The sequence below is a fragment of the Halichoerus grypus genome, chromosome 11 (genome assembly GCF_964656455.1).
Source record: "Halichoerus grypus chromosome 11, mHalGry1.hap1.1, whole genome shotgun sequence".
In the NCBI taxonomy this organism is placed as follows: Eukaryota; Metazoa; Chordata; class Mammalia; order Carnivora; family Phocidae; genus Halichoerus; species Halichoerus grypus.
Window position 1 is genome coordinate 405,632 of NC_135722.1, and position 23,116 is coordinate 428,747.

The following is a 23,116-nucleotide window of genomic DNA, read 5'->3' on the forward strand; positions in this document are numbered from 1 at the left end:
AGCCTGGAGCTTCACCAGCATGGACACTGTGTGGAGGTAGCAGACCTCCATGCCACCACCTCCCCCGGCGAGGTTAACAGTAGCCCCGTAGCCCCATAGCCCCAGCCCTGCTCCCCGTTTTCCCAGAGAGCTCGGGAGTTTGTTTGGACCTCAGCCGCGTTCATGCCGCCCTCGCGACTGCACGTCTGCCTCGCTGTGCTGTCCTTTGAGGGCTTCCCTGCCCTGCCACTACTTGCCCCTGCTCCATGGCACTGGATCCGTGGCACAGGTTAGATAAAGGTGTAGATTTTGGGGGCAAGCAAAGCCTTGTAAGTTGAGGAACATGACAAGGTGCTGGTTGCTTGTCTTCTAGCCAGTATCATACTGGATTAGTGGAAGGAGAAAATAAAGGTAGAAGTGTCACGTAGGGAAAGGTATTCTTTGCAAATGATAAGTTTGTCAACATAGACGTCTTACAAATGAACTATCGGAATGCGAAGCTCAGCAAGATTGCCGGGCACAGGATTAACAAAGATGAAAAGTTATACTCAGAAGTAAGTCATAAAAAGACATGTGAGACCTTCAAAGAGCTTTTCTAAAACAGTTGAGACTGAATGAAGAAAGAGCACTTTCTGGAGGGGACGTGCTCAGAGAGATGGCCATGGTGATACCAATTCCTCCCCATCCTGACTGGAGCATACAGAGCCCTAGAGGTGTTGGGAAATTCATAGAGGAGGAAAAGAAAATACCAAGAATTGCCGGTCCTTTTGAGAAAGGGAGAAGTCACCTATTGGATATTAAGATGTGTAAAACTATTGTGACTACACCAGAATTGCTCCAGGAATGGAGACCAGGCCCCAGGAGCGTGGTGGGGACCTAAAGGGCAGGCCTCGCACGAGGGAGAGTGGCGCTCTTTGTAAAGAAATGTGAGTGTGAGAGACGGAGAAAAAGAGGGTCCAGCTCGCAGTGCACACACAGCGCCACCTGGACTGAAGATGGGAAGCTAGCAAGCAGCTCTCTCGAGCCTTCTGAAGAAAATGCAGGGCGCCTGTCAGGACAGAGAAGGACTCTTAACTCCACGCGGGAGCAGTTGGGAGTGTGGTTCCACCATGAGACAGCACCACAGGTGCCGGAAGGTCAGACCAAAGACCGGGGAGGATGGGAGCCCCTGTACCTCTCAAATTGGAGGGTGTGTTCAGTAAAGAGTCGATGATAGCATACGATGAATTTTTTACTTCTGAAGGAATTCTTTATTTTGAGTATGGTATTAATGGTGAAAACGATCCTATGGGATCCTGATACAATTTCTGTTTCTTACAGAATGCCAATTCCTGTCCAGTTGATCGAACTATATTTAAATGTATTTGTATCCGAGCCCGGTTTGGTGGTAAAATCCTGAAGAAGGTAAGTGTAGATGCTGTGGTCGAGAACCCCTCTTCCCCGCCAATGCCTTATTACGTTGGTCCCTGTCTAATGGGAGAATGAGCTTTGAGGAATTGATTTGTTTTCCTGAAGTGAGTAAATACTGGTTAAATGCTTTTTAGAAATCCACTAAAATGTCATCTGCAGCATGAAGGGGTGAAGCCGGTCGATAGAGGTGCTGCCTGGTCCACGAGTTCTGGGTGGGAGGGCAGGTGGGAGAGGAGAGTGGGGCGGATGGTGGCAGTTTCTCAGACTTCCTCCTCCCCACTCCCACGTGCCTTTTCTACATCTCACAGCTTCTCTCCTCCGCCACAACAGCCAAGGGGGACACCACACCCCCGATGGTGCTGGGCAGGGGTCACGCACAAGGAGGGCTAAGAAGTTCTCCTCTGCTCTTAGGTGCTTGCTTTTGCTTGTCTGCTTTGTAGAGGCTCGAAGGGCCTGTACGAGTCTTCTGTTGTTGAGGAGGAGCATCCCAGAGACTCGCAGACACACCTTAGACATGGGTCTTGTAGCTGTAGACCTGCTGGTTTCTTTACAAAGGTCACAGAGCCGTAGGTGCACGGGGACTTAGGCCCCCTGTAGGCTCAGGTTTGTGCTGCAGGCAGCAGCTGTGGTTTTGCCAGTTCAGGCCCCTCTCCCCTGTCCCAGAAGCTCTGCTCTCCGTCCCTGGAAGCGGTCCCCATGTCATGTAGGCAGCCTTCATTTACCTGGAGTATCCGCCAGGGCGGTGTGTGGACGTGTGTAGAGAGGTCCAGGTGGCACACAGGCGAGCTCAGCTGGAGAAGATCAGAGAGTGACCCACGGTGCAGGAGGCTGGGGAGGACCCTGAGTCTCCCACCTGGCTCTGGAGAAAAGGCTGAGCGGGTGCTGACACAGACGGAGGAGAGGAGCAAGGCTGTGCCCCACGGCGTGGGGAGACGGGCGGGGGACGGAGGTGGCAACCGTTTGAGGGGAGTGTGTCCACAGAGCTTGCACACCAGGCTGGGGTAATGGCAGCGTAGAGGAGCACGTCCCTGCGCCTGCGTGGAGGGCCCGCCCCCGGCGCGGCTGTGACTGTCCCGGTGCACGTGGCCTCCGGGGCTCCCTGTCTTTGCTGAGTGGAATGACAGTTCTCAAGAAAGGCCTGCTGCTTTTGTCCTGCTCCCCTCCTCACGTTCCCAGCGCCAGGGTCCGGGCTTGTCCCGCCGGCTCCCTCTGCTCTGGGGCCTTCCCGCGGCGGGAGCCGCTCAGTGTGCTCCGCGCCGGCACGGTTGTTGGCTCTGCGGTTCGGGCTCCTGCCGTGTGACCAGTAGGGCTTTCCTGCTTTCAGATTCCAGTGGAGAACGCCAGAGCCGGAGAGCATGAGGAGGAAGACCCAACCTTTTGTGAGGTGTGCGGCAGGAGTGACCGGGAGGATCGTCTGCTCCTCTGTGATGGCTGTGATGCTGGGTGAGCCTGGGGCCCTTCTCGAGGCAGCTCCGGAAGCAGATGAGCCGCTTCTGCTGTCCCGAGTCGCTGACGAGTGGGAAGTCCCTCGGAACTGCTGAGCCCAGCCTCTGACACTGGGGTTTTAAATGAACCTGTTAGAGGGAAGTCCGCAGGGTTGCTGTTCTGTGCTTCCCACCCACAGCTGTTCGCTGCTGTGGTCACTGAGGCCACGCACCCTGTTCAGAACACCTGAACCCCAGGCCGCTGGTTGGGGGCCAGCAGGCCTCCCGTGCTCTTTTATTCCCCGCCTTTTATACTCTCTACCTGTTCCCCCCCAAATATTCTGAGGCCACTTACAGAAATGCACATAATGCATGGAGACGGAGAAAAGCCGAGGGAAACACGAGAAGTGGGGGCTGTGGGGCCAGCCAGCAGGTCCAGGGGCCCAGATAAAGGACACGTGCAGGAGCCCGCCTTCTAGGAGGTGAGGTGATCCCTGTGTCCAGCAGGTCCTGGCTCCTGGGAGCCCTTCCCCAGCCTCCTTCCATCCTGGCTCCTCTTCTCGGGGACCCCCGAGGGGGCTGCCGCTGGATGTCTCACAGAATTTTTCTGCTGTAAGCTTGTGGTGAGAGAGCTGTGGCAGCCTCTCAGGGCACGGGTGGTAATGAGAGAATCCCATGAGGCTGGCAGGTCTGGAACTTTCTCTTGGGCAACAAGTAGCCCTTTTGAGGGTTGGGCTGACAGCAGGAGGCAAGAAGTCTCGAGCCCTGGTGGCCCAGAGCTGGCCCTGGGAGCATTCGAGTTTGTTCCTGTTGCAGACTGGCCCAGGCTTTGACCCCTGCCCAGGGCCTCCCTACCCAGGGCCTCCTGCGTGGAACTTGGTTGGTCACATGCTTGCTCCCCGGACAAATGCCACATGCTGTGCATTTATCTTCCTAGGGCACCTCCCAGGGCCCTCCCTCTCTGGCGCCACCCTCTCGACTCACACACTGTCTAGTCTCCCTTCTCACAAATGGCTGCCTGCCTGTGTGCCGTCTGAATGCTCCACTAACAGGCTGCTCCAGCTGGGGGCCCCGGGAGTTTCCATGTCTGACTGCCCCCTGCTCGTTGGTTGCTATGAGTCTGGAGGACAGGAGAGGGGTGCCTTGGGTGTCCTGCAAACCCTTGAGGCCAGTCCCTGCTCTTGCCATCCCTGTGTATAGTTTACTGACTTGACTGAGTGCAAGCAGGAAGCTGAAGAAATACGGTCTCGTGGGGCCCTGGGGCCGAGTGGGCGGCTCAGCACTCACAGCTCAGTTCACATACAAAACCAGTCCTTCCTCCGTGTTACGGCCACTCTGGGCCTGGGACGGCCGGGTGCTGCGGGAGAGGCCGTGGAGGTGGGAAGACTGTGGTCCTTGTCACTGGCCTCACCTCTGCAGCCCGGGGCTCCCCAGCCGGATGCCAGACTTGGGTGCCTTCTGGTGGTCCCCACGGTGGCTGGTGAGCCCAGGAGAGGCTGTTGGAATGTTCGCTTACAAGGCCTCATTGTTCTTTTCCTGCAGCTTTTGAACTGGGCCCATGGTGCTCAATTCTTTACGCCAGGGTCTGTTCTTAATCCTTGTAACTAAACACTGACTTTTAGGGATTTTATGTGCTTGAATTGTTTAGCATATAACAAAGCAACTAAGGGATGTAAAAGTCCCGATGAGTCTAAAACATTAAGACCGATAAATATAGTGGTTGTAAACCACCATGCACCCTTACACTTAATATCTGGCATCTGCTGAATCTTCCTATCACTGTCTTTCATCTTAACGATCAAGTCTGAAATTTCTCCATTACTCTTTTGGAAATGGAATCACAAGGCTGTAGATACACGAATGTGTGTAACAGATCCTTTGGCTGTTACAGGAAGTAAGGTACAGATTATCTGATTTCCTGAAACTTGCTGTTTAATGTGAAGGTAGAATTGAGTCACTGGGGAAGCCATGGAGGACGTCACTGCGTCCTGTCGCTGCAGCTTCCATGCGGACAGGAGGTCAGTTCTGTGTGGCTGCAGCTGCCAGGCAGAGCGGTGTCCTCAGCTCAGGAGCTGTGCCCCCATCCTGGCGGCCACTGTGTGACCCTCCCTCCGTGTGAGTCCACAACCAGTCTTCCCCATGGAGTGACTGCGCTGGACCGGGCTGGCCGGGCCCCGCACCTGTCACACACAGCAGCGGCCTCTGGTCGAGGCCCTGGAGCTTGGCCTGAGGACATCATCAAGTGAACCATGTTGGATCCTTGCAGTCCTTTGTGAGAAGCTACAGAATCTTTGCTTCTATTCCTGAGACCATGCAGGGAAGGACCTTTGGAGGTTGGGACCTACTGGGGTGCTGGGGCGCTCCCCAGGACTTGGTGCTGGCCTGGGCTGGCTGGGTTGCGTTCCAGTGAGGGGTTCATGGGGCCAGGGTTTCCACCTGTCCTGGCTCACCAGATGCTCACATTTCAGCGCTGTGAGCAGTACGTGATCGTTAAGCTGCACTGAATCTGGGCTCAGGACTTCAGGGATTTAGCGGGGTGTCCACATGGATTTTTGTCTGGCTCGGGGCTCTCTGGGGTCTTGGCATGAAGCTTGGTGAAGGCTGGCTCGGGCAGCCCATGCCAGCAGTGAAGTGACTCTTCCCAAACTGCTTTCCTTGAAGACTGCATCGAAGCAACTGGAAGGCCATGTTTAGACCACATTTACATCTACTCTCAGCAAATAAAACCTTTCTCTATTAGCTCCTCAGACTGGATTATGAAGTGTGAGGTGCCAACATTTGAAACTCTTGGGGCTGCCAAGTGACAGTGGGGTGGGGAAGGACAATCTGAAGTCTCAACCAACCAGAGATGAGCCTCCAGGTGCCGGCAGATGCAAGACCCATGCCACAGTCAGCCGCATGTCCCCCATAGGATGGAGCCAACCTGGGTCACGTGGCCACCTGAGTCAGTCCCTCCACACAGTATGCCTCCCGTGGAGGGTTCAGGGACCGTTGGGCCCCCTTTGGAGGACAGAGCTACCCGGCATGCCCGGGGGGAGGACTGCAGGAACATGAGGAGCCTAGTGTCTCCCGCCTGATGCACGTGGACCTCTTGAGCAGGCCAGCCTGCGCCATGTCTGCAGGGTCAGGTCTGGTGAGACGTTCAAGGCTGAGGCTGTCAGCAGTGCCTTCCTGTGTGCTCGTGGCCTTTTTTCTGCTGGGGAGAGGGAGCACTGGGTCCCTCCCTCTCCTAAGGACCCCTGTCCGTGGGTCAGGGCCCCACCCTCATGATCTCGGTTAACCTCACCCCCCCCCCCCCCGCCCCAGAGACCCCATCTCCAAATGCAGTCACTTTGGGTATTAGGGCTTCAACATACGGACTGGGGGGACACAGTTGTCTAGAGCAGGGTGCGCTGCAGTCTTGGGACACGTTCAGACGACAGTCGGTGGCTCACTCGGTTGCTGGAGCCCTTGTCTGCCTCCCTCCTGCTCCTGCAGATACCACATGGAATGTCTGGATCCTCCTCTCGGGGAGGTGCCGGTGGATGAGTGGTTCTGTCCAGAATGTGCGGCGCCTGGAGCTGCTCCTGCCGCTGGTAAGGCACCACCTCCCTCCCAGGCCAGGAGCGCTCAGGGGGGCTTCTTGTCTTCTGGGAGAACTTGTAGGGCTTTCTGTCAGCGCAGCTGTATGGCGGTCCATGGGGTCCGTGGATTCAGGGCAGCCCAGGCCCCGGGAGATGCCCCCTGCAAGGCTGAGGGCGTGGTGGGTACACGTCAGTCCAGGATTTTCTTTCTTCCCAGATGCAGGGCCTGTGAGCGAGGAGGAAGTCTCCCTGCTCTTGGCTGACGTGGTGCCCACCACCAGCCGGCTTCGGCCCCACTCGGGGAGGACCCGCGCCATTGCCAGGACACGGCAGAGCGAGAGAGTCCGAGCAACCGTGAACCGGAATCGGATCTCCACCGCCAGGAGGATCCAGGTGGGTGCGCGCGCCGTTGTGGCTGCCAGTCCTGCTGCAGAGCCGCTCCCACTTGAGCCCCTCTGGGTGCTGCCCACCCTGTGGCAACACCGGCCGCGGGCAGCCCTGGGAGGGGCAGTGGTGGCTCTTTGCAGTCTGGCAGCTCACCCAGGGAAAGCGGCAAGCTGATGGGCAGGGGGTCAGAGGTCCTTGTGGGGGCTGGCCCCATCACAGATGCCTGCAGTCCTTCCTCACTTCCTCCTGTGTCCACCTCGTGCCCCGTGTCCTTTCTCCCTGGTCCCCAGCCTGTGCCGCCCCCCCCTTTGCTGGGTGACCCTGCTGTGCACGAGCACAGTTCACTGCATCGGCCCTGGCTGTGCCGTTCACTCCTCACTGCCTGCCTCACCCTCATCCTTCATTCTCACCCTGAACTTGCTTCTTGGGAGGCCCTCCCAGGCCCTGTGGTGCCTGCAGGAAGTCCTCAGCCATTTGTCTGTCAGAAGCAAGAAGGGGACACCGGCTAGGCCTGGTACTGGCAGGACGAGGGCATCCAGCTTCTGTGGTTCCCTTGGTGGGGGCTGGCATGGGGCTCCTCCAGGGCTCCCAGGTGGTGCCACCCCCACTGGGGTCCTGCCCAGAGTCCTCTGTAGGGCACAGGGAGATGCGTGAGAAGCCCGAAGGCGGTTGCCCCGCTGACGGCACCCTCCTTGCCATGTAGCATGTCCCACGGTACCTCATGTCTTCTCTGCTGGACGAGACCATTGAGGCTGTTGCTGCTGGCCTGAGCCCTGCTGTGTACCAGCGCCCCGTGGCGCCCCGAGCCCCCGCCAAGCGCAGGAGGAGAGCAGGTAAGCCCAGGTGTGGTGGCTCAGCTGGTGGCCGCATGCGTGTGTCCCTGAGAAGCAGTAGGCCACGTGCTCGCCCCCCCCCCCCGGAGCTTCACCCCCAGAGCCACGTCAGGTTCTGCAAGCTGGCTTTTTCAGGTCACAGACATCCCGCACAGAAGCCCCTCCAGGCCAGGAGGGTCTGGTCCGCTCTGTCCTTCTGAACACCCACTGCAGACCTGCATGCGCATCTGGGCAACGTGGCCGCCCTGACCTTGGTTAGGAAGCACTGTGCGGGACTGGCTGGCAGAACTGCCTTTCTGCCCCTAAATGCTGCAGTACACCAGGAAGACCTGGTTCTGGGCTTTTCTCTGTGGGAGCTGTTGAAATGATTGCCTTTCTTGTCCTTTGCCGCGTTGGTTCTGGTGATTTGGTCCTAGTAAGTCCGGTCCTTGCCTGGTGCCAGTAGGTCCCTCCCGGGGAGAAGCCTTGGGGCAACGTGTGTCTGGTTCCTCCCTCGCGTCATCCTCCGGCGCTGAGCATGGGGATGGCTTCCAGCGTCAGGCTCGAGCTCCGTTCTTCAGTGGGCGTGGGCTCCAGTGGAGAGCTCCCCCCCGGTCATCTGTTTAAGGCACTGTGGCTTATTCAGTGGGTCACAATCTGAGGTCTTGTAGCGTCAACTTTATTGATCCAGGTTTGATAGCGAGGACTCCTGCCCCACCTAGCCCTGCCCTTCCCAGCTGATGCCCCCAGCCCCCACCAGGCAGCCCTGGCTTCTTCGCACTAGATGTTAGTTTTGCCCGTTTTCAGACTTCACATAACAAGACGTTCACGAGATCCTGCATGTGTGTTGGTGTGTCACTCAGCATGGTGATTTCGGAGTCCGGGTGGTTGTGTGTGTCAGCGGTTGATTAATTTCCGTTTATTGTTGAGGAATATGGATGTTACACGGACATACCGCAGTTTGTTGACGCGGTTTCCTGCAGGGGGGTCCCTTGGCTTGTGTTGGGTTTAGGGCTGTTGCAGACAGAGATGCTGCGAATGTTCCGAATGTCCTTGTACCCTTGTACCAGTGTGTCATAGGCACGTGTTTGGTTTCTCTGAGGAAGGAGAAGACCAGACCGTGGGCTCCCTGGGTCAAGATGCAGTTAAGGTTACCCGTGGCTCTCTGTAGCCGCATCAGCAGCATGAGAGCCGAGTGCTGCGCGTCCTTCCCAGCCCTGGGGATGGCCGGTGTTTGTCCTCGCCGTGACCGTGGGGTCTGTGCGACATCCCTGCCGTGCCCTGTGTTCCCCACCATTGGGCTGAGACCCGGGTGCTGTCTAGCTCTGTTGCTGTGGGGGTGCGGGAGTGGGCAGCATGCATTCATGTGCCTCCCCAGCGTGGGCCCGTGCTCTGTGCATGTTCTCTGCTGAGGGTGGGCCGTCCCTGTCTAGTGGACAGAGCCGGGAAATCCATCCGAAGGTCACGCCGATTCTTGACTCAACTTATGAAGGTTATAAGGTTTTACTTGTCTCCCATCCGCGTCTCTCGTTTCTCGTGTCAGGAATCCCACATTTCAGTGCTAGCTCGTGTCAGTGCTCACCCTGTTTCCATCCCACAGGGAACAGCCTCAGAATAACAGTTCCAGGTCTTGCCAGCGCTGTAGTTCAAGGCGGGACTGGAAGGTTTTCCTTTTGTCCCCAGCGCGTACCCCACTAACAGCAGGCCGCACCCCCATTACCTGTGCTCGGGCTGAGAATAGTTCTGTCTTTGGTTATGCCTTGTTTGCTTCATTTTGCATGGTAGTTTTTTGGTTTTGGGTTCTTTTTTGGTTTTTTGTTTTGTTTCGTTTTGTTTTGGCTTTGCTAGTGAAGTCCGGTCCTTGCCTGGTGCCAGTAGGTCCCTCCCGGGGAGAAGCCTTGGGGCAACGCGTGTCCGGTTCCTCCCTCGCGTCATCCTCCAGCGCTGAGCATGGGGATGGCTAGTGAACAGCTAGTGAATTTTTTTTATTTTTTTATTTTTATAGGCTTTTTATTTTATAGGCTTCTCTCAAACCTTTGGAGGCATAGGGAGAAACGAATAGTGAACCCCCACACAGCCTCAGCTTCACTTCTTCCCCTTCACCTGCTCCCTCCCGTATTATTTTGAAGCACATCCTTCACGTCATCATCATTTCACTTGGAGGTATTTTGTAATGTGTTTCAGAAAGACACAGTGTTTTTTTCTTTCAGCTGAAGCGCAGTGTCTGTGTGACATCCGAGAGGGTGAATAGTAATTCCTTAACACCGTGAAGTAGTCTGTCAGTGTTGAAGGTTCTAATTGTGTCATAAATGGGATAGAATTTTAAAACCCAGTTTATCTGAATCCAGAGCCAAACAAGATCCCTGTGGCACTGGCGGCTGTCTGGTGAGCGTCTCCTTGTGCTCTGGACGGTGGAGGGAGCCAGGTCGCCGTCCGCGCCCCTCCCAGTCTGGCGGCCCGCGGGCCGTCCTCGGAGCCACAAAGTCACTCGCCTTCACCTGGGACTTCCGTCTGTTTGGATTTGTGTTTGCAAGCTGCCTGGTGTTGGGAGCAAGCGGCGCCTGCTGGTCCCCCTGCTCGTGCTCCTCGCTCAGCCCCGGGATCTCACTGAGGGAGGCAAGGAGAGGCTTTCCTCCTGCGCCGGCTGCTTCCCAGTCCTGCGGGGGTTTGGCCGACGAAGATTCAGGCCTTGGTTTGTTTCTCGGAAGCACCGAGTTGCTGGTAGCGTCCTTGCGCAGAGCTTGGCTAGGGTTGTCAGCAGCGTTAGGGACGCACGGATTTAGACATGTGTGATGTGTTAATGGCATTCCACGATCGCTGCATCTCCATGGAATCCGCTCCGTCCAGGCTGAAGCCCCTGTCGGTTCCCCGGGGGTGCTGGAGCGTCATGGAGTGAGGGTCGCCCTTGAGCCCATGGTAGCGTCCCTGAGGTGACTGACCACGGCCGAACCCCGGTGGTGTGCGGTTTAATCTTTCGGACGTGTTCCTAGAGATGCGCGGTAGGTCCTCTGTCTTCCAGTCTGTGGGGAGAGTTCTCTGTGGTTCGACCAGGTGGGCACACACCTGGGGCCATTTGTTTCCTTTTACTCTGGATCACCAGGGTTGGTTGGTTTTTTATTTCATTTTGTTATATAATGATGTGAAATGTTTATTGGTTATAAAAGTCAGATTTGCAAATTGCTCTGCACTGCCTTGCTTTCCCTCTCTTGCTCCTCCATGGGGAAATGCTGTTTTTTAAATTATGGCTTATTTCTCCATTAAAAAAAACCCAATACAGTGCACATGCTGTCTATATGCCAGGTCCTGGCTGTGTACGGCACATCCTTGAGGTGGGGACGCCCAGGGGCTGGGTGGGGGGCCTCAGGGCCCACAGGAAAGCATAGACTCTCAATGTGCTTTTTGTAGGAAGACGGAAGAAAGTGTCGGGAAGAAGGAAAACACAGTCCAGGTCGTGTGTGAAGAGCAGGAGCTCCGGGACGAGGTCTAAGAAACGCCAGGGTCGTGTGAAGAAGAGAAAAGGGAAAAAGTCAAAGGTAGCCTTGGAGGGTAGTGTTCCCACTGCGCCGGTCAGTTCCCTTGTGCAGCTAGGTGGTGGGATGCACAGAAAAGCCTCCTTTTTCTGTATTTAGTTAGAGGTCCACTGATAAAAATGAACATTTCCACAGCACACATTGAAGATGGGGCTGGGACAAGAGATTTTCCAGGACCCTTCGGAGCCGGGCGTCCTGAGGGGTTGTGTATGACTCTTGGCCCCCCAGGGGTGGGCAGGCCAGAGGGTGTGGAGGCAGCAGGGCCGTGGCCACCAGCTTGTCCGGGAGGCAAGCAGATTGTTAGCTGGGTGGGGGAATGGAGAGAGGGATTCTGGCTGGGGCGTGCGGCTGGGCTTTCCGCCGGAGTGGTCTCGTCCTCCAGCTCTCTCGCCACCAGGCTTTCAGAGCGGGCCCCTCGTGTGTGTGCGGCCCGTGTCGCATGTCCCTGCTCTGAAGTACTGTCCTCACGGCAGCTCCTGGCTGGACATTGAAAGCACATTAATACATGAAACACAAAGAGCTCGGTTGTGGCCGTCGTTCAGGTGTTTGCCGCACCTTTGTGTGAATTTATACTCAAGGTCATTGGCGTTGCCTGACCAGTGTAAATTCATGGAGTGTACGCCTGTGGAAACCTACGCCTCCGTTTTACATGGAGGACGGGAGCCGCCGCTCCGCTGGTTCATTGAGGTGGAGTTCCTGGAGGGATGACCACACGGGGGCATCGGCGGCACGCCTGCCCGTGTGGGGCTGCCGGTCCCCTCCGCGCTCCTCCTCAGTGTCAGGTCACTCATCACCTGGGTGGCCCGCTCTGCTGCTCGTGATTTTGCGTTCAGAATCAAACACCACCTGCAGTGGCAGGTGTGCCAAGGTCCTGCAGGTGGTTGTGTGGAGCATAGGTGGGGACGTTGGGACGTGTTCGTTGATTCTGTTGAAGCAAAACCTCTAGAGTGTTATCGTTAATACACGGGAGGCCCTTCAGCTCCGGTGTAGCATTTCCTCAGCCTACGGTGTGGTGTTTCTGGAGCCTTTAGCTCCCGGCTTGCTCGTCATTCCTTTCCTTTTGTGACTTTGGTTCAGAATGAAGCCACAGCCCGCTCCCGCATCGCACGGACCCTGGGCCTCCGGGGTCCGGCCCGCGGAGCCTGCATCCCATCTGTGCACAAGCCAGCAGACCCCTCTCTGGGGCTGATGCGTGCGGACATCGGAGTGGCCTCTCTGTCGCTCTTCGGAGACCCCTATGAGCTGGACCCCTTTGACAGGTAACTGCAGGGGGATCTCCCTCCTTTCTTTGTGGGCAGTGGCCTCGGATTTTGCATTTGCACAAGGAGGGTGAGGATTCCTGACTCCTTTTCAGATTCACGTAGGTGGTGTGTGTAGAAAGAACTCTCTACAACCTCACCTGCTCACGTGGAGGAAGGTCTAGTTTGCACATCTGCCCCACCTGCCCTGTGCCCACTCAGAGGCTTGGGCAGTTGCCAACATGAAGCCACTCCGTGGGGCCCGTGTTCAGTTTGGGGGCACAAGGGCTGCCATGTGTGCAGTTGAGGAGGGGCTGGGGGTCTCCCTGGGCCTCCAGTGTGGGGTCACCATTCCTTTGGCCTGTGTGCTCTCTCCAGCAGTGAAGAGCAGTCTGCAAACCCTGCTTCCCCTTTGAGTGCCAAGAGGAGGGTTCTGTCGCAGTCGGCGCTGCGTTCTCACCGGCCTGTGGCCAGGCCCGTGGCCATGGGGCTCTCCAGGTGTGTGCTGGCAGGGACCGTGGTCCGGGGGTGGTGGGGTGGCCACAGATTGGCCCTGCGCTCTGCCTGCCCCGGGAGGAAGTGCTGCAGTCAAGGGCACGAGCTTGGAGTGGCAGGCCACAGTCTGCCTGGGCGCGAGCTGGGGCCGGGTAGCCACGGGTGCTTGGGGCCACCTCTGCCACAGAGCTGCTGCCCCTGGCTGGATTGTTTGCTTCTGTTTCACCCCTCAGATAACCCAGTGAAACCAGTAAACAGGCTGCCTGTTGGTGGCAGTTGGGGTCGGAAGCATCAGATGATTTCACCTCAAACAGCCTGCTTTTCTTTTGTCAGAGCTGCTGGGTGGGTCTGATTCCCTCCGCATGCAGGGGCCCGGCAGGTGGCCTCTTCTGCCTGTGGCAGTCAGGACCTGGGGGCGGGTGCCGGGGCTGGGGGGCACCTGGCTGGCTCGAGGGACTTGGGCATGGGGAGGCAGCCGTGGGTCTGTACCTGCAGGAGGAGCGTTCCTGCTACAGCGCCTGAGCCAGAAGTGGACGAGGCCCCCGTCCCAGACCTGGTGGGGAGCATCCTGTCGGGCCAGAGCCTCCTGATGATGAATGGCGCGGACATCATCATCCACAGGGATGGCTCCCTCAGCGCCAAGAGGGCAGGTGAGGCGGCCACTGAACGAAGCCCAGCGGTGTCCACGGGGACGCCCTCTCTGCCTTGACACTCTGGGAAGTTGAGGGGGTCATGTGACCCACTGCTTCTCCTTGTTTCTGAGCGAGCGGTAGATGAGACATTTGAGGAACTAAAATGCATTCTCTGCTGAAAATGGACATAAAGGGGCACAATTTTCTCAGTTCGTCTCCGTTAATTCTACGTGATTTTCTGAGCAGAGTTGACAGGCTGGTAGTTTCTGTGATGATGGGGTCTCTGGGCCAGTCCACAGACCCTCAGAGGCCGTAACGTGGCTGGTGTGTGTGCTCACAGAGCCATGGAACCAGCCCCTGTGGAGCCCTCCCCCATGTGTCCAGGCCCTGGCAGGTTTTTGGGTGGGGGGTGCCCAGCCATGGAGGATGGAGCAGACTGTGCCCCTCCCGGCCCCCCCTTTGTGACAAGCATCTGTAACTGGCAGGGGCACTTTCTACGGCCACAGAGCACAACTGTGAAACACAAGAGAAAGTCCCCACGGTGGCAGGTGAGCCCCGAGCGCTGCCCCCAGGCTCCCAGGTGCAGAGGTCTAGCTCAGGGAGCAAGTGGGAGGAGGCATATATTTATTTATTTATTTATTTATTATTACTTTTTTTTTTTTAAGATTTTGTTTTTTTTGAGAGAGCAAGCACACGAGCCGGAGGGTAAGGGGCAGAGGGAGAGGGAGAAGCAGGCTCCCCAGCCTGACACAGGGCTCAATCCCAGGACCCTGAGATTGTGACCTGAGTCGAAGGCAGACGCTTCACCAACTGAGCCCCCCAGGCGTCCCAGGAATAGGCATTTACAAGCACAGCTTTTAGGAGAAAGCCATTGTGATCTGGGCCAGACAACGGACTGCGCTCCATAAAGGAGGTGGCGGGGACTGATGGCCGCTCACCCTCTTGCCTTTCAGCACCTGTTTCCTTCCCACGGAGCACCGGCCGGAGCACAGGTGGCTCGTCCCAAGGAGGGAAGCACCCTGGGCCCGTAGTGCCTCAGTCAGGAAGCGGGTTGCAGAGCGCAGGGCTGAGCTGTCCTGGCACGCCGGCGCCCTCCCGTGTCCCCGCACTCAGGACAGGGGCGACTGTGAGACTGGACTCGTCGGTGACCCCTCCGTCCGGTCAGACTCAGAACCTGTCAGGTGTGCGTGGGCCTGGCTTAAAGCAAAGGGACAGCCCCCGATGTGATGGCGACACCCGGCACATTCTGCCCCCCAACTCTGTGTCCTTGAAGACCTCTGCTAGCTGCTCTCACTTGCCACCTGCTGGCGCACTGCTGGGCCAGGCCCTGAAGCCGGTTCCCAGGAGGCCCGACCTCTCTGAGCTACCGAGGATACCCCAGGTCAGAAGGGAGGACAGCGGCGGCAGACAGGCGGATGTGGCTCCCCCCAGCGAGCAGCGTGTCGAGATCCCCAGCTCCTGCATCAGCCGGCTCACGGGCAGGGAGGGCCCCGGGCAGCCCGGCCATGGTGCCCGAGCGGAGGGCGAGCCCAGCAGCAGGGGCCCACAAGAGCCTGGCCCGCACTCAGGGGGCGGCTCCCAGTCCCCCGCCTCGCTGGGACCCTCGAAGGGGAAGGGTGTCAGCTCGACCTTTGAGAGCTTCAGGATCAATATTCCCGGGAACACGGCGCATTCCGGCAGACTCTCCAACCCTGGCTTTTGTAACACGTTCCGGCCTGTCGACAATAAGGTGCAAAGGAAAGAGAACCCCTCGCCCCTCTTCTCCATCAGGAAGACCAAACAGCTCAAGAGTGAGATCTACGACCCCTTTGACCCCACAGGCTCCGACTCCAGTTCTGCTGGCAGCAGCCCCGAGCACCTGGGCTCCGGCCTCCTGCCCTCTGAGATCACGCGCACCATCTCCATCAACAGCCCGAAGGCCCCGGCGTTGCAGACTGTGCGCTGTGTCACCTCCTACACAGTGGAGACTGTTTTTGGGACGGAGCCCGAGCCCCCTCGGGGGCCTTCCTCCAGCGGGCTCGAGCTCCGGGGTGAGGGGGCTGCTGAGGGCGCCTCCGACCTGGAGTGCGAGGGGCTGGGCAAGGGGGCTGCCGAGGGCCCGGGCTCAGCCTCCCGGGCACAGAGGCCATGCCCACCGGAGCCGTGGGAAGACAAGGACCAGCTGCCCTGCAGTACCTTCTTTGGCTCCGAGGAGCGGACGGTGACCTGCGTGACTGTAGCCGAGCCAGAGTCCCCGCCCAGCCCGGACGCTCCGCAGACGACCACCCACAGGATCGTGGAGCTGAGGTCCCCTTCCTGCTCCCGCTCCACATCCAGCTCCCGTGGCAGGAAGAAAGCCAAGAGGAAGCGGGCCACTGCCAGGGAGCACAGGAGGACCCGCTCGGGCTCCCGCTCAGGTTCCCGCTCCGGGGACAGGAGCTCACCGTCGGTGTCACCACCACTGGGTGAGGACCACCCCAAGAGGCAGCAGACCAAGTCCCGGAGCCGGAGGTCTTCCAGCGACCACTCCAGCAGCCACGAGCGAGCCAAGCGGAAGAAAGCGAAGGACGAGGGCAGGAGGAGGAAGAGGGAGTCCTGGGGCCATGGCCGGCGGAGGTCCAGGTCCCGCTCAGGCAGCCCCAGCAGCTCCTCCCACGAACGCAGGGAGAGCAGGAGGAGGAAGCGGAGGCGGTCAGGGTCCAGGTCTCGGGGGAGGGAGTGCTCACCCCCCAGCAGCCTGGAGAGAGCCCGGAGGCACCGGCACCCGCGGGAGAGGAGCCCACGGGAGAGGAGCCCACGGGAGAGGAGCCGGGAGCGGCCGCGAACCAGGTGGGGCTCCCATGAGAGGAGGAAGCGTAGGTCCAGGTCACCAAGGTCGCCAAGCACGGAGCATAGGTCCCGGGAGTACCAGCGCCCTCGTTCCCATGAGAAGCGGCCGAGGCCTCGCTCCCCAGAGAGGAAGTTGGCACCTGCTCCCGCGGAAGGGCAGAAGCCCGACAGGGAGCAACCAGCCAGGCCACCGGCCTCAGTGGGAGCAGACGCCTGCCCAGCAGGGGCTGAAGCCCACAAGGCCGTTCCAGAGGTACCGGCTGAGTGTCCGCCCGAGGACCTGGATTACGGTGACTCTGTCGAGGCAGGGCACGTCTTTGAGGATTTTTCAAGCGAAGCCTTCTTCATGCAGCTGGATGACATGAGTTCCCCACCCTCCCCAGAGAGCACAGACTCCTCCCCGGAGCGGCACTTCCCACCCACTCCTTCCGTGCCCCCAGCCAGCCAGCAGCAGGACACCAGCCTGGCAGTGGCTGTCATCAGACGGGAGGTGTCGCTGATCCATGGCGAAGATGCTGCACAGCCCCCGCCCCGGGCACAGAGCCCCGAAGAGAAGCCCCTGCTCCAGCAGGACGCCGCTGGGGCTGCCGTGGTGCCCAGCACCCTGGGAAGCCAGGCTGTGGGCGGAGTGCCCATGGGGAAGGAGGAAGGCCCCTCTCAGACCCCCTTGCTGCGGGCTAAAGCCCTGGTGAAGAGAGTCACCTGGAACCTCCAGGAGGCCGAGAGCGGTGCCCCTGCCGAGGAGCGAGGCCTGCGTGAGTAGGGTCCCGCAAGCACTTCTGGGGGTGGACTGGGGCAGCGTGGGAGGAAGGCCACTGGTTTGTGTGTGTGTGTGTGTGTGTGTTTGGGGGTGGGGGTGGCACGCGGACCTCTTTGGTCACTCGGGCAGCGTAGGCCATGGGGCAGGGAGGTGGCTGCATCCTGGCCTGTGGTCCTTGCTGCTGGGATGCTTTTCTGGAATTTTCCAGCCAGGAAGCAGCTTCTGGCCCAGGGTGGCCACAGAGCACCCACCTCCCCTGTGTTGGCCCTCAGGGACGCCGCTCCACAGGCCTCAGAAGCCCCGGGAAGGGGTCTTGGAAACAGAAGACATGGGCCCCTCGGTGGGGTTCCAGCAGGCATCCTTCTCTGAGCCCCCTCCCCCCGGATACACACTTCCAGAGTCCAGCTTCCCCGACGCTGAGCCCTCTCAGGTGAGTCCCTGGGCTGGAGGGACGTGAGCTGGCGCCAGGCCACAAGGCTGTCCGGGCTGGGGCTGAGGACTTCCCTCTCTGGCCGGGGCTCTTCCTGCTGTGGGGGTGGGGAGCGCTGCCCTGAGCCGTCTGTATTTCTGTCCAGGTTTATACAGCCAACCTGCCCCCTGCCCCAGCTCTGCCTGTGAGTCTCCCGCCGTACGCACCAGCCAGCCAGCCCACGGTGCAGTTTATCCTGCAGGGGAGCCTTCCCGTGGCGAGCTGCGGGGTCGCACAGAGTCCAGCCCCAGTGCCCGCGGCCCTGACCACAGCCCCCGAGTCAGCCGGCTATGCCGCCGGCGCCAGCAACTCCGAGGAGAGGTCGGCCGCTCCCAGGCCTGCCGCAGAGAAGGCCAAGAACGAGGAGGTGAGTCCGGGCCCTCCCTCCGGCGGGGGCGGGCTGTGTGGTCCCGGGCAGGGCGGTCACACGTGCGCTTGCTCTCAGTACATGAAGAAGCTGCACATGCAGGAGCGGGCGGTGGAGGAGGTGAAGCTGGCCATCAAGCCCTTCTATCAGAAGAGGGAGGTGACCAAGGAGGAGTACAAGGATATCCTTCGCAAGGCCGTGCAGAAGGTGGGTGCGGCCTCCTGCTGACCCAGACCGCGGGGTACCGGCCTAGGGCTGCGCAGCGAGGGCTGGGGCAGCGTGGGCACGTCCTGGCTGCAGCCAGAGGCCACTTCTGTTTTCCTGTCACCGTGGCTCGTAGATGCTTAGGCTAAGTAAGCATTGGTGTTTGTGAGGGGACAGGACTGCGTCCCTGTCACCTGTTCAGCGGGCGAATAACAGAAGGTACATAACACACCACACTTGCAGGTGGGAAAGCGAGAGCCCAGGGCGTCAGGGCCAAATGTGTGGCACGCCGGCCACGTGTCTCTGGCTGGGAGATGGACCCTCAGCAGCTGTGCGAGGCGGACCCAGCCGGCGGGGGGTGGGTGTCCCGCTGTGTGCCTTGTGATGGGGACCCCGCGGGCTCGGTCCCTGTGATCCCTGGGGAGGCTTCTGGGTCATTTGTGCCTCTCCCCCACGCCCCCAGATCTGCCACAGCAAGAGCGGGGAGATCAACCCCGTGAAGGTGGGCAACCTGGTCAAGGCCTACGTGGACAAGTACAGGCACATGCGCCGGCACCGGAGGGCCGAGGCCGGTGAGGACGTGCCCGCGCAGGGCGCCGAGAGCTGAGGCCGGGCGCGGAGCTGGGGCTGTGGGCCCCGCCCGAGTGATTCTGTTGGGAGTGGCAGGAGCAGAAACCTGAAGACGCCCAGCCAGCACTCCTGAGTTCAGGGTTACCGTGATCACATGTGGTCTGTGCACCTGTCTTGCTCACAGTTTAAAACTGGACTTTTTTATATGTATATTATAGATACACAGTTTCCATTGTGTTCTAATTTATCAAAAATGGATTATCTTTAGAAACTTCTCGATTGACTCAGTACTTGAAAGGCGAAGCCTTTGGTGATCAGGAGGGGCCTGGGGGTGGAAGGAGCTCCTTGTCCCTTCTCACAGATGGCCCGATTTTATTTTCTATAGTAATAAGGGAAGGCCATGCCCCAGTTTTCTGTTGTTCTGCTCTGTAAGTGACGCTCGTGTTTGCTGCCTCCCACGAACCAGAGCGCAGTGTTGGTGGGTCTGGAAGGCGGGGGCCCTGCGCACAGCACAGAGTCAGCCGTTTGTGGTGCCCCCCCCTCCCAGCACAGCTGCCAGGAGCAAACGTCTGCTGTTCCCAGAGCGTTTTGTATGCTTTGAGTAGAGTTTGTTGGCTCTAAAGTGTGTGGCCTGTTTCTTCATTGTGAAGACAGAGGAGAGTGGGTGGGGGCAGGGGTGGTCACCTCCCTTCCTGGGCCTGTAGATCTTGTGGGCTCCCGGGAAGCCTGTGGTGCCCCTTCTGAGCTCCAGCCCCAACCCTGAGCCCACCCCTGGTCAGGACACCAGCGGGATTCTTGAGTCTTTTTTTTGGGGGGGGTCCTTTTTATTGGCTTGGAGAGGGGTCTGGCCCTCAGGCCGGCTGCTCCACCTCCATGAGGAAGTGCTCAAGGTCCTCGTAGAGGCTGTTGGAGCTGGACAGGCAGAGGCCGAGGCTGCTGCTGTCCAGGGAGGACACCCCTTCTCGCTGCACGCACTCCAGGTGTGCCCGGCACAGCCGTGGCTCTAGCTGTGGGGAGGGGAGGGTGTCGTCAGGCCACAGAGGGGCTACATGCAGCCTTGCCCCCAGGACCCCAGGCCTCACCTTCACCAGGACCAGGCTCTTCTCCTTGGGCCTCCCAGCTGACAGGTCCTGCCCAAAGCCCAGGTAGATGGTGTAGTGTGGGGAGCCCCGACGCCGGCGTGCCCGGAACTCCATCATCTCTGCAGGATAGGACTCTGGTGAACGGGGCCCCAGCAGGACAGGAGGGGGCAGGGACGGCACGGCCCCAGGTCAGGTGCGTCACTGACCTCGGAAGAAGGTGCCGAAGTCGAAGATAGGGGTGTCCTGGTTCCTCTGCAGCAGGCGGGGGGTTGTGGAGGGACTGGCAGAGCCCAGGGGCCCGCCCACCTCCCAGTAGACCTTGCACTTGCCCAGGCGCCGGGCCCACAGCCCGTGCCCCCGCAACTCCAGCTGCAGGCCAGGGGCCACGTGCTGCAACAGCTTCTCTGTGTAGTGCAGCTGCTTCTGGTCAGGGAGCTCGGCCGGGCTTGGGAAGGCCACGTGCTGGGGCCCCGTGGCCGTGGCAGCTGGGCTCGGGGGCCCGTACAGGAACACGAAGCTTGGATGCCACACCACGTCCTGCAGCACTGTGCGGCCCTTGTACATGATGGTGACATCCAGGGCCCTCAGGCTGGGCTCTGCCTGTGATCCGGGCTGTGAGCAGCTGGGCCTGACCAGCACCTGCTCACCGGCCCCTGGGGGGCAAGGCTCCACCTCTTGGGAGGGCTGCCAGGGCTCCAGGGCCGGGGCTGAGCCTGCATCTGGGGAGGAAGGCTTGAGCTGGCACCCGGTCCCCCAGCCCCTCCCTCCTTCACACACCCCTGGCTTCTCTCACCTGTCACCTGGGCCTGGTGCCAGGGGACTGTCTCGACTGCCCCTGGCAGGGACGGCTCCATGTCTGGGAGCTCCGGGCCTGAGGAGGAGAATGACGGCTGGGAACAGCTGTACTGGCCCAGCTGTGGCTGGCTCCCTCCTCACTCCCACCCCCACCCCACACCCTCTCCGTCTCCACAGGGACTCTGCCATCCTACCTGCTCCTGACCTGTAGCATGGAACCCTGCAAGGCCGAACACCCCCACCCAGCACAGACTCTCACCAGGAGCCTCGGGGGGTACTGGGTCCACCCCCCATGCAGCTTCCAGCAGATGGTCCTCCAGGCAGCTCTGCTCTAGAGCCTGGAGCAAGAGGTCCTCAGCATTGCCAGTTGGGCCAGAAAGGTGGCTCGGGGCACAGGGCTCGGGGCTCAGCCCGAGCCTAGGGAGCCCGCCCTGCAGGGGAAGAGAGGGCCAGTGTAAGCAGCTCCCCAGCCCCTGAGAAGTGGCAGCCCCGACCTGGGAGCAAGGAGGGCAGAATGATCTTACCATCAAGGGTAGGGCATCTTCAAGGGTCTTCTCCTCCCCCTGGTGAATGCCCGCACCTTCCGAGAGAGAATTGGGATCAGGGGAGTGTGGGATGAGACGCTGGAGTGGGACACTTGGGTATGTGTCCCTGGGTAGGCCCCCAGAGCTGGGTGTCCCCTGCCATTAATCCCAGCAGGCCAGATCAGCTTTCCCTGCCCTCCCCAACGACCTGGCACCAGCCTCTTGGAGGCCAGTTTCTGAAAGCACGGAATCTGCCCCCGAGGCTGTCTCCAGTGTCTCGCAGCACCGTGTCTCTGCCCTGAACGTCCTGCCCCCTAGACGGCTGCCCTCCCCTGGGGCTCCTCACCTCTCCACCCCAGCTTGGAGCTGAGCCCGTACACTTTATGGGGGTCAGTGGGGTCCCCCGAGTTGTCTTGCAGCATCACAAAGCGCTGCGTGCTGCGCAGCGCACAGCGGAAGTTGGTTTTCCAGCTGGCGCGGAGTGCGCCCTCCAGGGCCAACTGGTCACCTCCGCCGCCGCCGCCACTGCTGGGCGGCCACCTGCCGCGGGCGACAGCCCAGGCCTGGGGAGGGGGATAGAAGGCGGAGCCTGGGGGCGCGGGCCACGGCCTGGGCCGGCCCTCCCACCTGGTTGGGTTGGGGTCCCACCTTGAAGATGCGCGAGTCAGCCTCTCCCAGGTCCTTTCGCGCGAAGTGCTTCCAGGGCACGCGGAAGCGTGTGCGGGCCGCGTCCAGCCACCGCAGGCCTTCGTAGCGGCCGCTGCTGACCTCCCCCAGAAGCCAGTCTCCGAACAGCAGGCGCGGGGGCCCCCTGCGGGCGGGGCGACCGGCTGGGTCAGGGTGCGGGCGGCCAGGCGGTGTGGCCGCGCGCCGCGGGGTGGGACGGGCGCTCACCTGTCAGGAGCCACGGCCATCGCTCCCTGCAAAGGACTGGCGTGGAGAGGCAGGCGGGCCCTCCGCGGGGAGGGGTGGTCACGGCCGGCAGGCAGGTGTTAGCGCAGGTGGGAAGCCTTAGATGGTGTGGTCCAGCTGTTACAGGCGTTGGGACCACAGATGTGGTTGGGGGCTGATGGCCACGACGTTGCCAAGGTGTGGGGTTCTGGGCAGCGGTGGCGCTGATGTGACCACAAATGTGGGGGCGCACACACGTGAAGTCACAGGTGTTGAGCCAGCACCCAGACCCGGGCGGGAGGGCGCTGGGGGGCCCTGCGGAGACACCACCAGAACGGCCGCGGGCTGGGGCGTGCCCGGCGCGCCGGGAAAGCGAAACCGCGCGTGCCGGGAAAGCGAAACCGCGCGTGCCGGGAAAGCGAAACCTAAGCCCTAAGCCGGGAAGTGAGGGCTCCGCTGCTCGCGACCTGCGGCCTGCGGCCGGTCAGCGTGCGACCCCCACCTCCCAATCCCGCCCCGACTCCCGGGACCAGACCCTCCCCGCCACCGCCCTGCTCTGCACTGCCCTCGCGCTCCACGCGGGCCAGGGGTCCGAGTACCTGCGTGCCGGGCCGCCGGGGCGGGAAGGTTCATCTCCCCGAGAGGCTGGGAACAAGCGCTTTTATGGGGACGGGCCGGGGGCGGGGCTGCAGGTGCAGCCGAGGAAGTCACGTGCTCTGGTGGCGGGTTCCCGTGTGTGTTGGGAGTTCCCCAGGCCCCCCGCGCAGGTTCCTGGGTGCGGGTGGGGGTCGTGCAGGAGCGGCAGGAGTGGCTGGTCCTGCGGGGTCCAGTCACTCCTCTCCCTCAAGGAGCACCCCCTGCACATGCAGGGACGGGGCAGGGGGCCTCTGGCAACTAACGGGGTTGGGGAGGCAGCGGGGTAAGCTGAAGACCCCACACAAAACCAGGCTCTTCTTTTTTCCAGGAAAGTGGGTCATGGAGGAGGGCGTTGGGCAAGTGGCAGCCCTACCATTTGGATTCTTTTTTTTTTTCTTTTTAAGTAGGCTCCACGCCCAGAGTGGAGCCCAACCGTTGGATCTTTGCCATGAAGACCCGAGCTGAGATCCAGAGTGGGGTGCTCAACCGACTAAGCCACCTAGGCCCCCCCTTGGGAAAATTTTTTTTTTTTTAAGATTT

At 60.3% G+C, this 23,116-nt stretch overlaps 2 protein-coding genes across 7 annotated transcripts in view; one reads left to right on the forward strand and one right to left on the reverse strand.

Annotated features, from left to right (window-relative positions):
• Positions 1-18,922, forward strand: part of PHRF1 (PHD and ring finger domains 1) — a 28,956-nt gene extending 10,034 nt beyond the window's left edge. For 3 of the 6 annotated variants that reach the window (XM_036083668.2, XM_036083667.2, XM_036083666.2), the window contains exons 6-20: positions 1,300-1,383; positions 2,714-2,832; positions 6,291-6,388; positions 6,594-6,769; positions 7,467-7,596; positions 10,981-11,108; positions 12,183-12,364; positions 12,722-12,841; positions 13,334-13,488; positions 13,956-14,018; positions 14,424-17,033; positions 17,311-17,468; positions 17,614-17,874; positions 17,953-18,081; positions 18,542-18,922. In XM_036083668.2, coding sequence (XP_035939561.1) covers positions 1,300-1,383; positions 2,714-2,832; positions 6,291-6,388; positions 6,594-6,769; positions 7,467-7,596; positions 10,981-11,108; positions 12,183-12,364; positions 12,722-12,841; positions 13,334-13,488; positions 13,956-14,018; positions 14,424-17,033; positions 17,311-17,468; positions 17,614-17,874; positions 17,953-18,081; positions 18,542-18,685 — 4,557 coding nt within the window. In that variant the 3' untranslated portion in view covers positions 18,686-18,922. The remainder of the gene's footprint in view (positions 1-1,299; positions 1,384-2,713; positions 2,833-6,290; positions 6,389-6,593; positions 6,770-7,466; positions 7,597-10,980; positions 11,109-12,182; positions 12,365-12,721; positions 12,842-13,333; positions 13,489-13,955; positions 14,019-14,423; positions 17,034-17,310; positions 17,469-17,613; positions 17,875-17,952; positions 18,082-18,541) is intronic. The other 3 variants (XM_036083669.2, XM_036083670.2, XM_036083671.2) reach the window with 3 other exon arrangements.
• Positions 18,923-19,450: 528 nt separating this feature from the next.
• IRF7 (interferon regulatory factor 7) lies at positions 19,451-22,683 on the reverse strand. The gene is made up of 10 exons (XM_036083689.2): positions 22,540-22,683; positions 21,944-22,255; positions 21,698-21,860; positions 21,396-21,612; positions 21,050-21,105; positions 20,785-20,956; positions 20,524-20,601; positions 19,937-20,449; positions 19,731-19,849; positions 19,451-19,655 (listed from the first exon to the last, which is right to left on the reverse strand). Exons 2-10 carry the CDS (start codon positions 21,961-21,963, stop codon positions 19,500-19,502), a joined length of 1,494 nt encoding a protein of 497 aa, XP_035939582.2. The 5' UTR covers positions 21,964-22,255; positions 22,540-22,683; the 3' UTR covers positions 19,451-19,499.
• Positions 22,684-23,116: the final 433 nt, after the last annotated feature.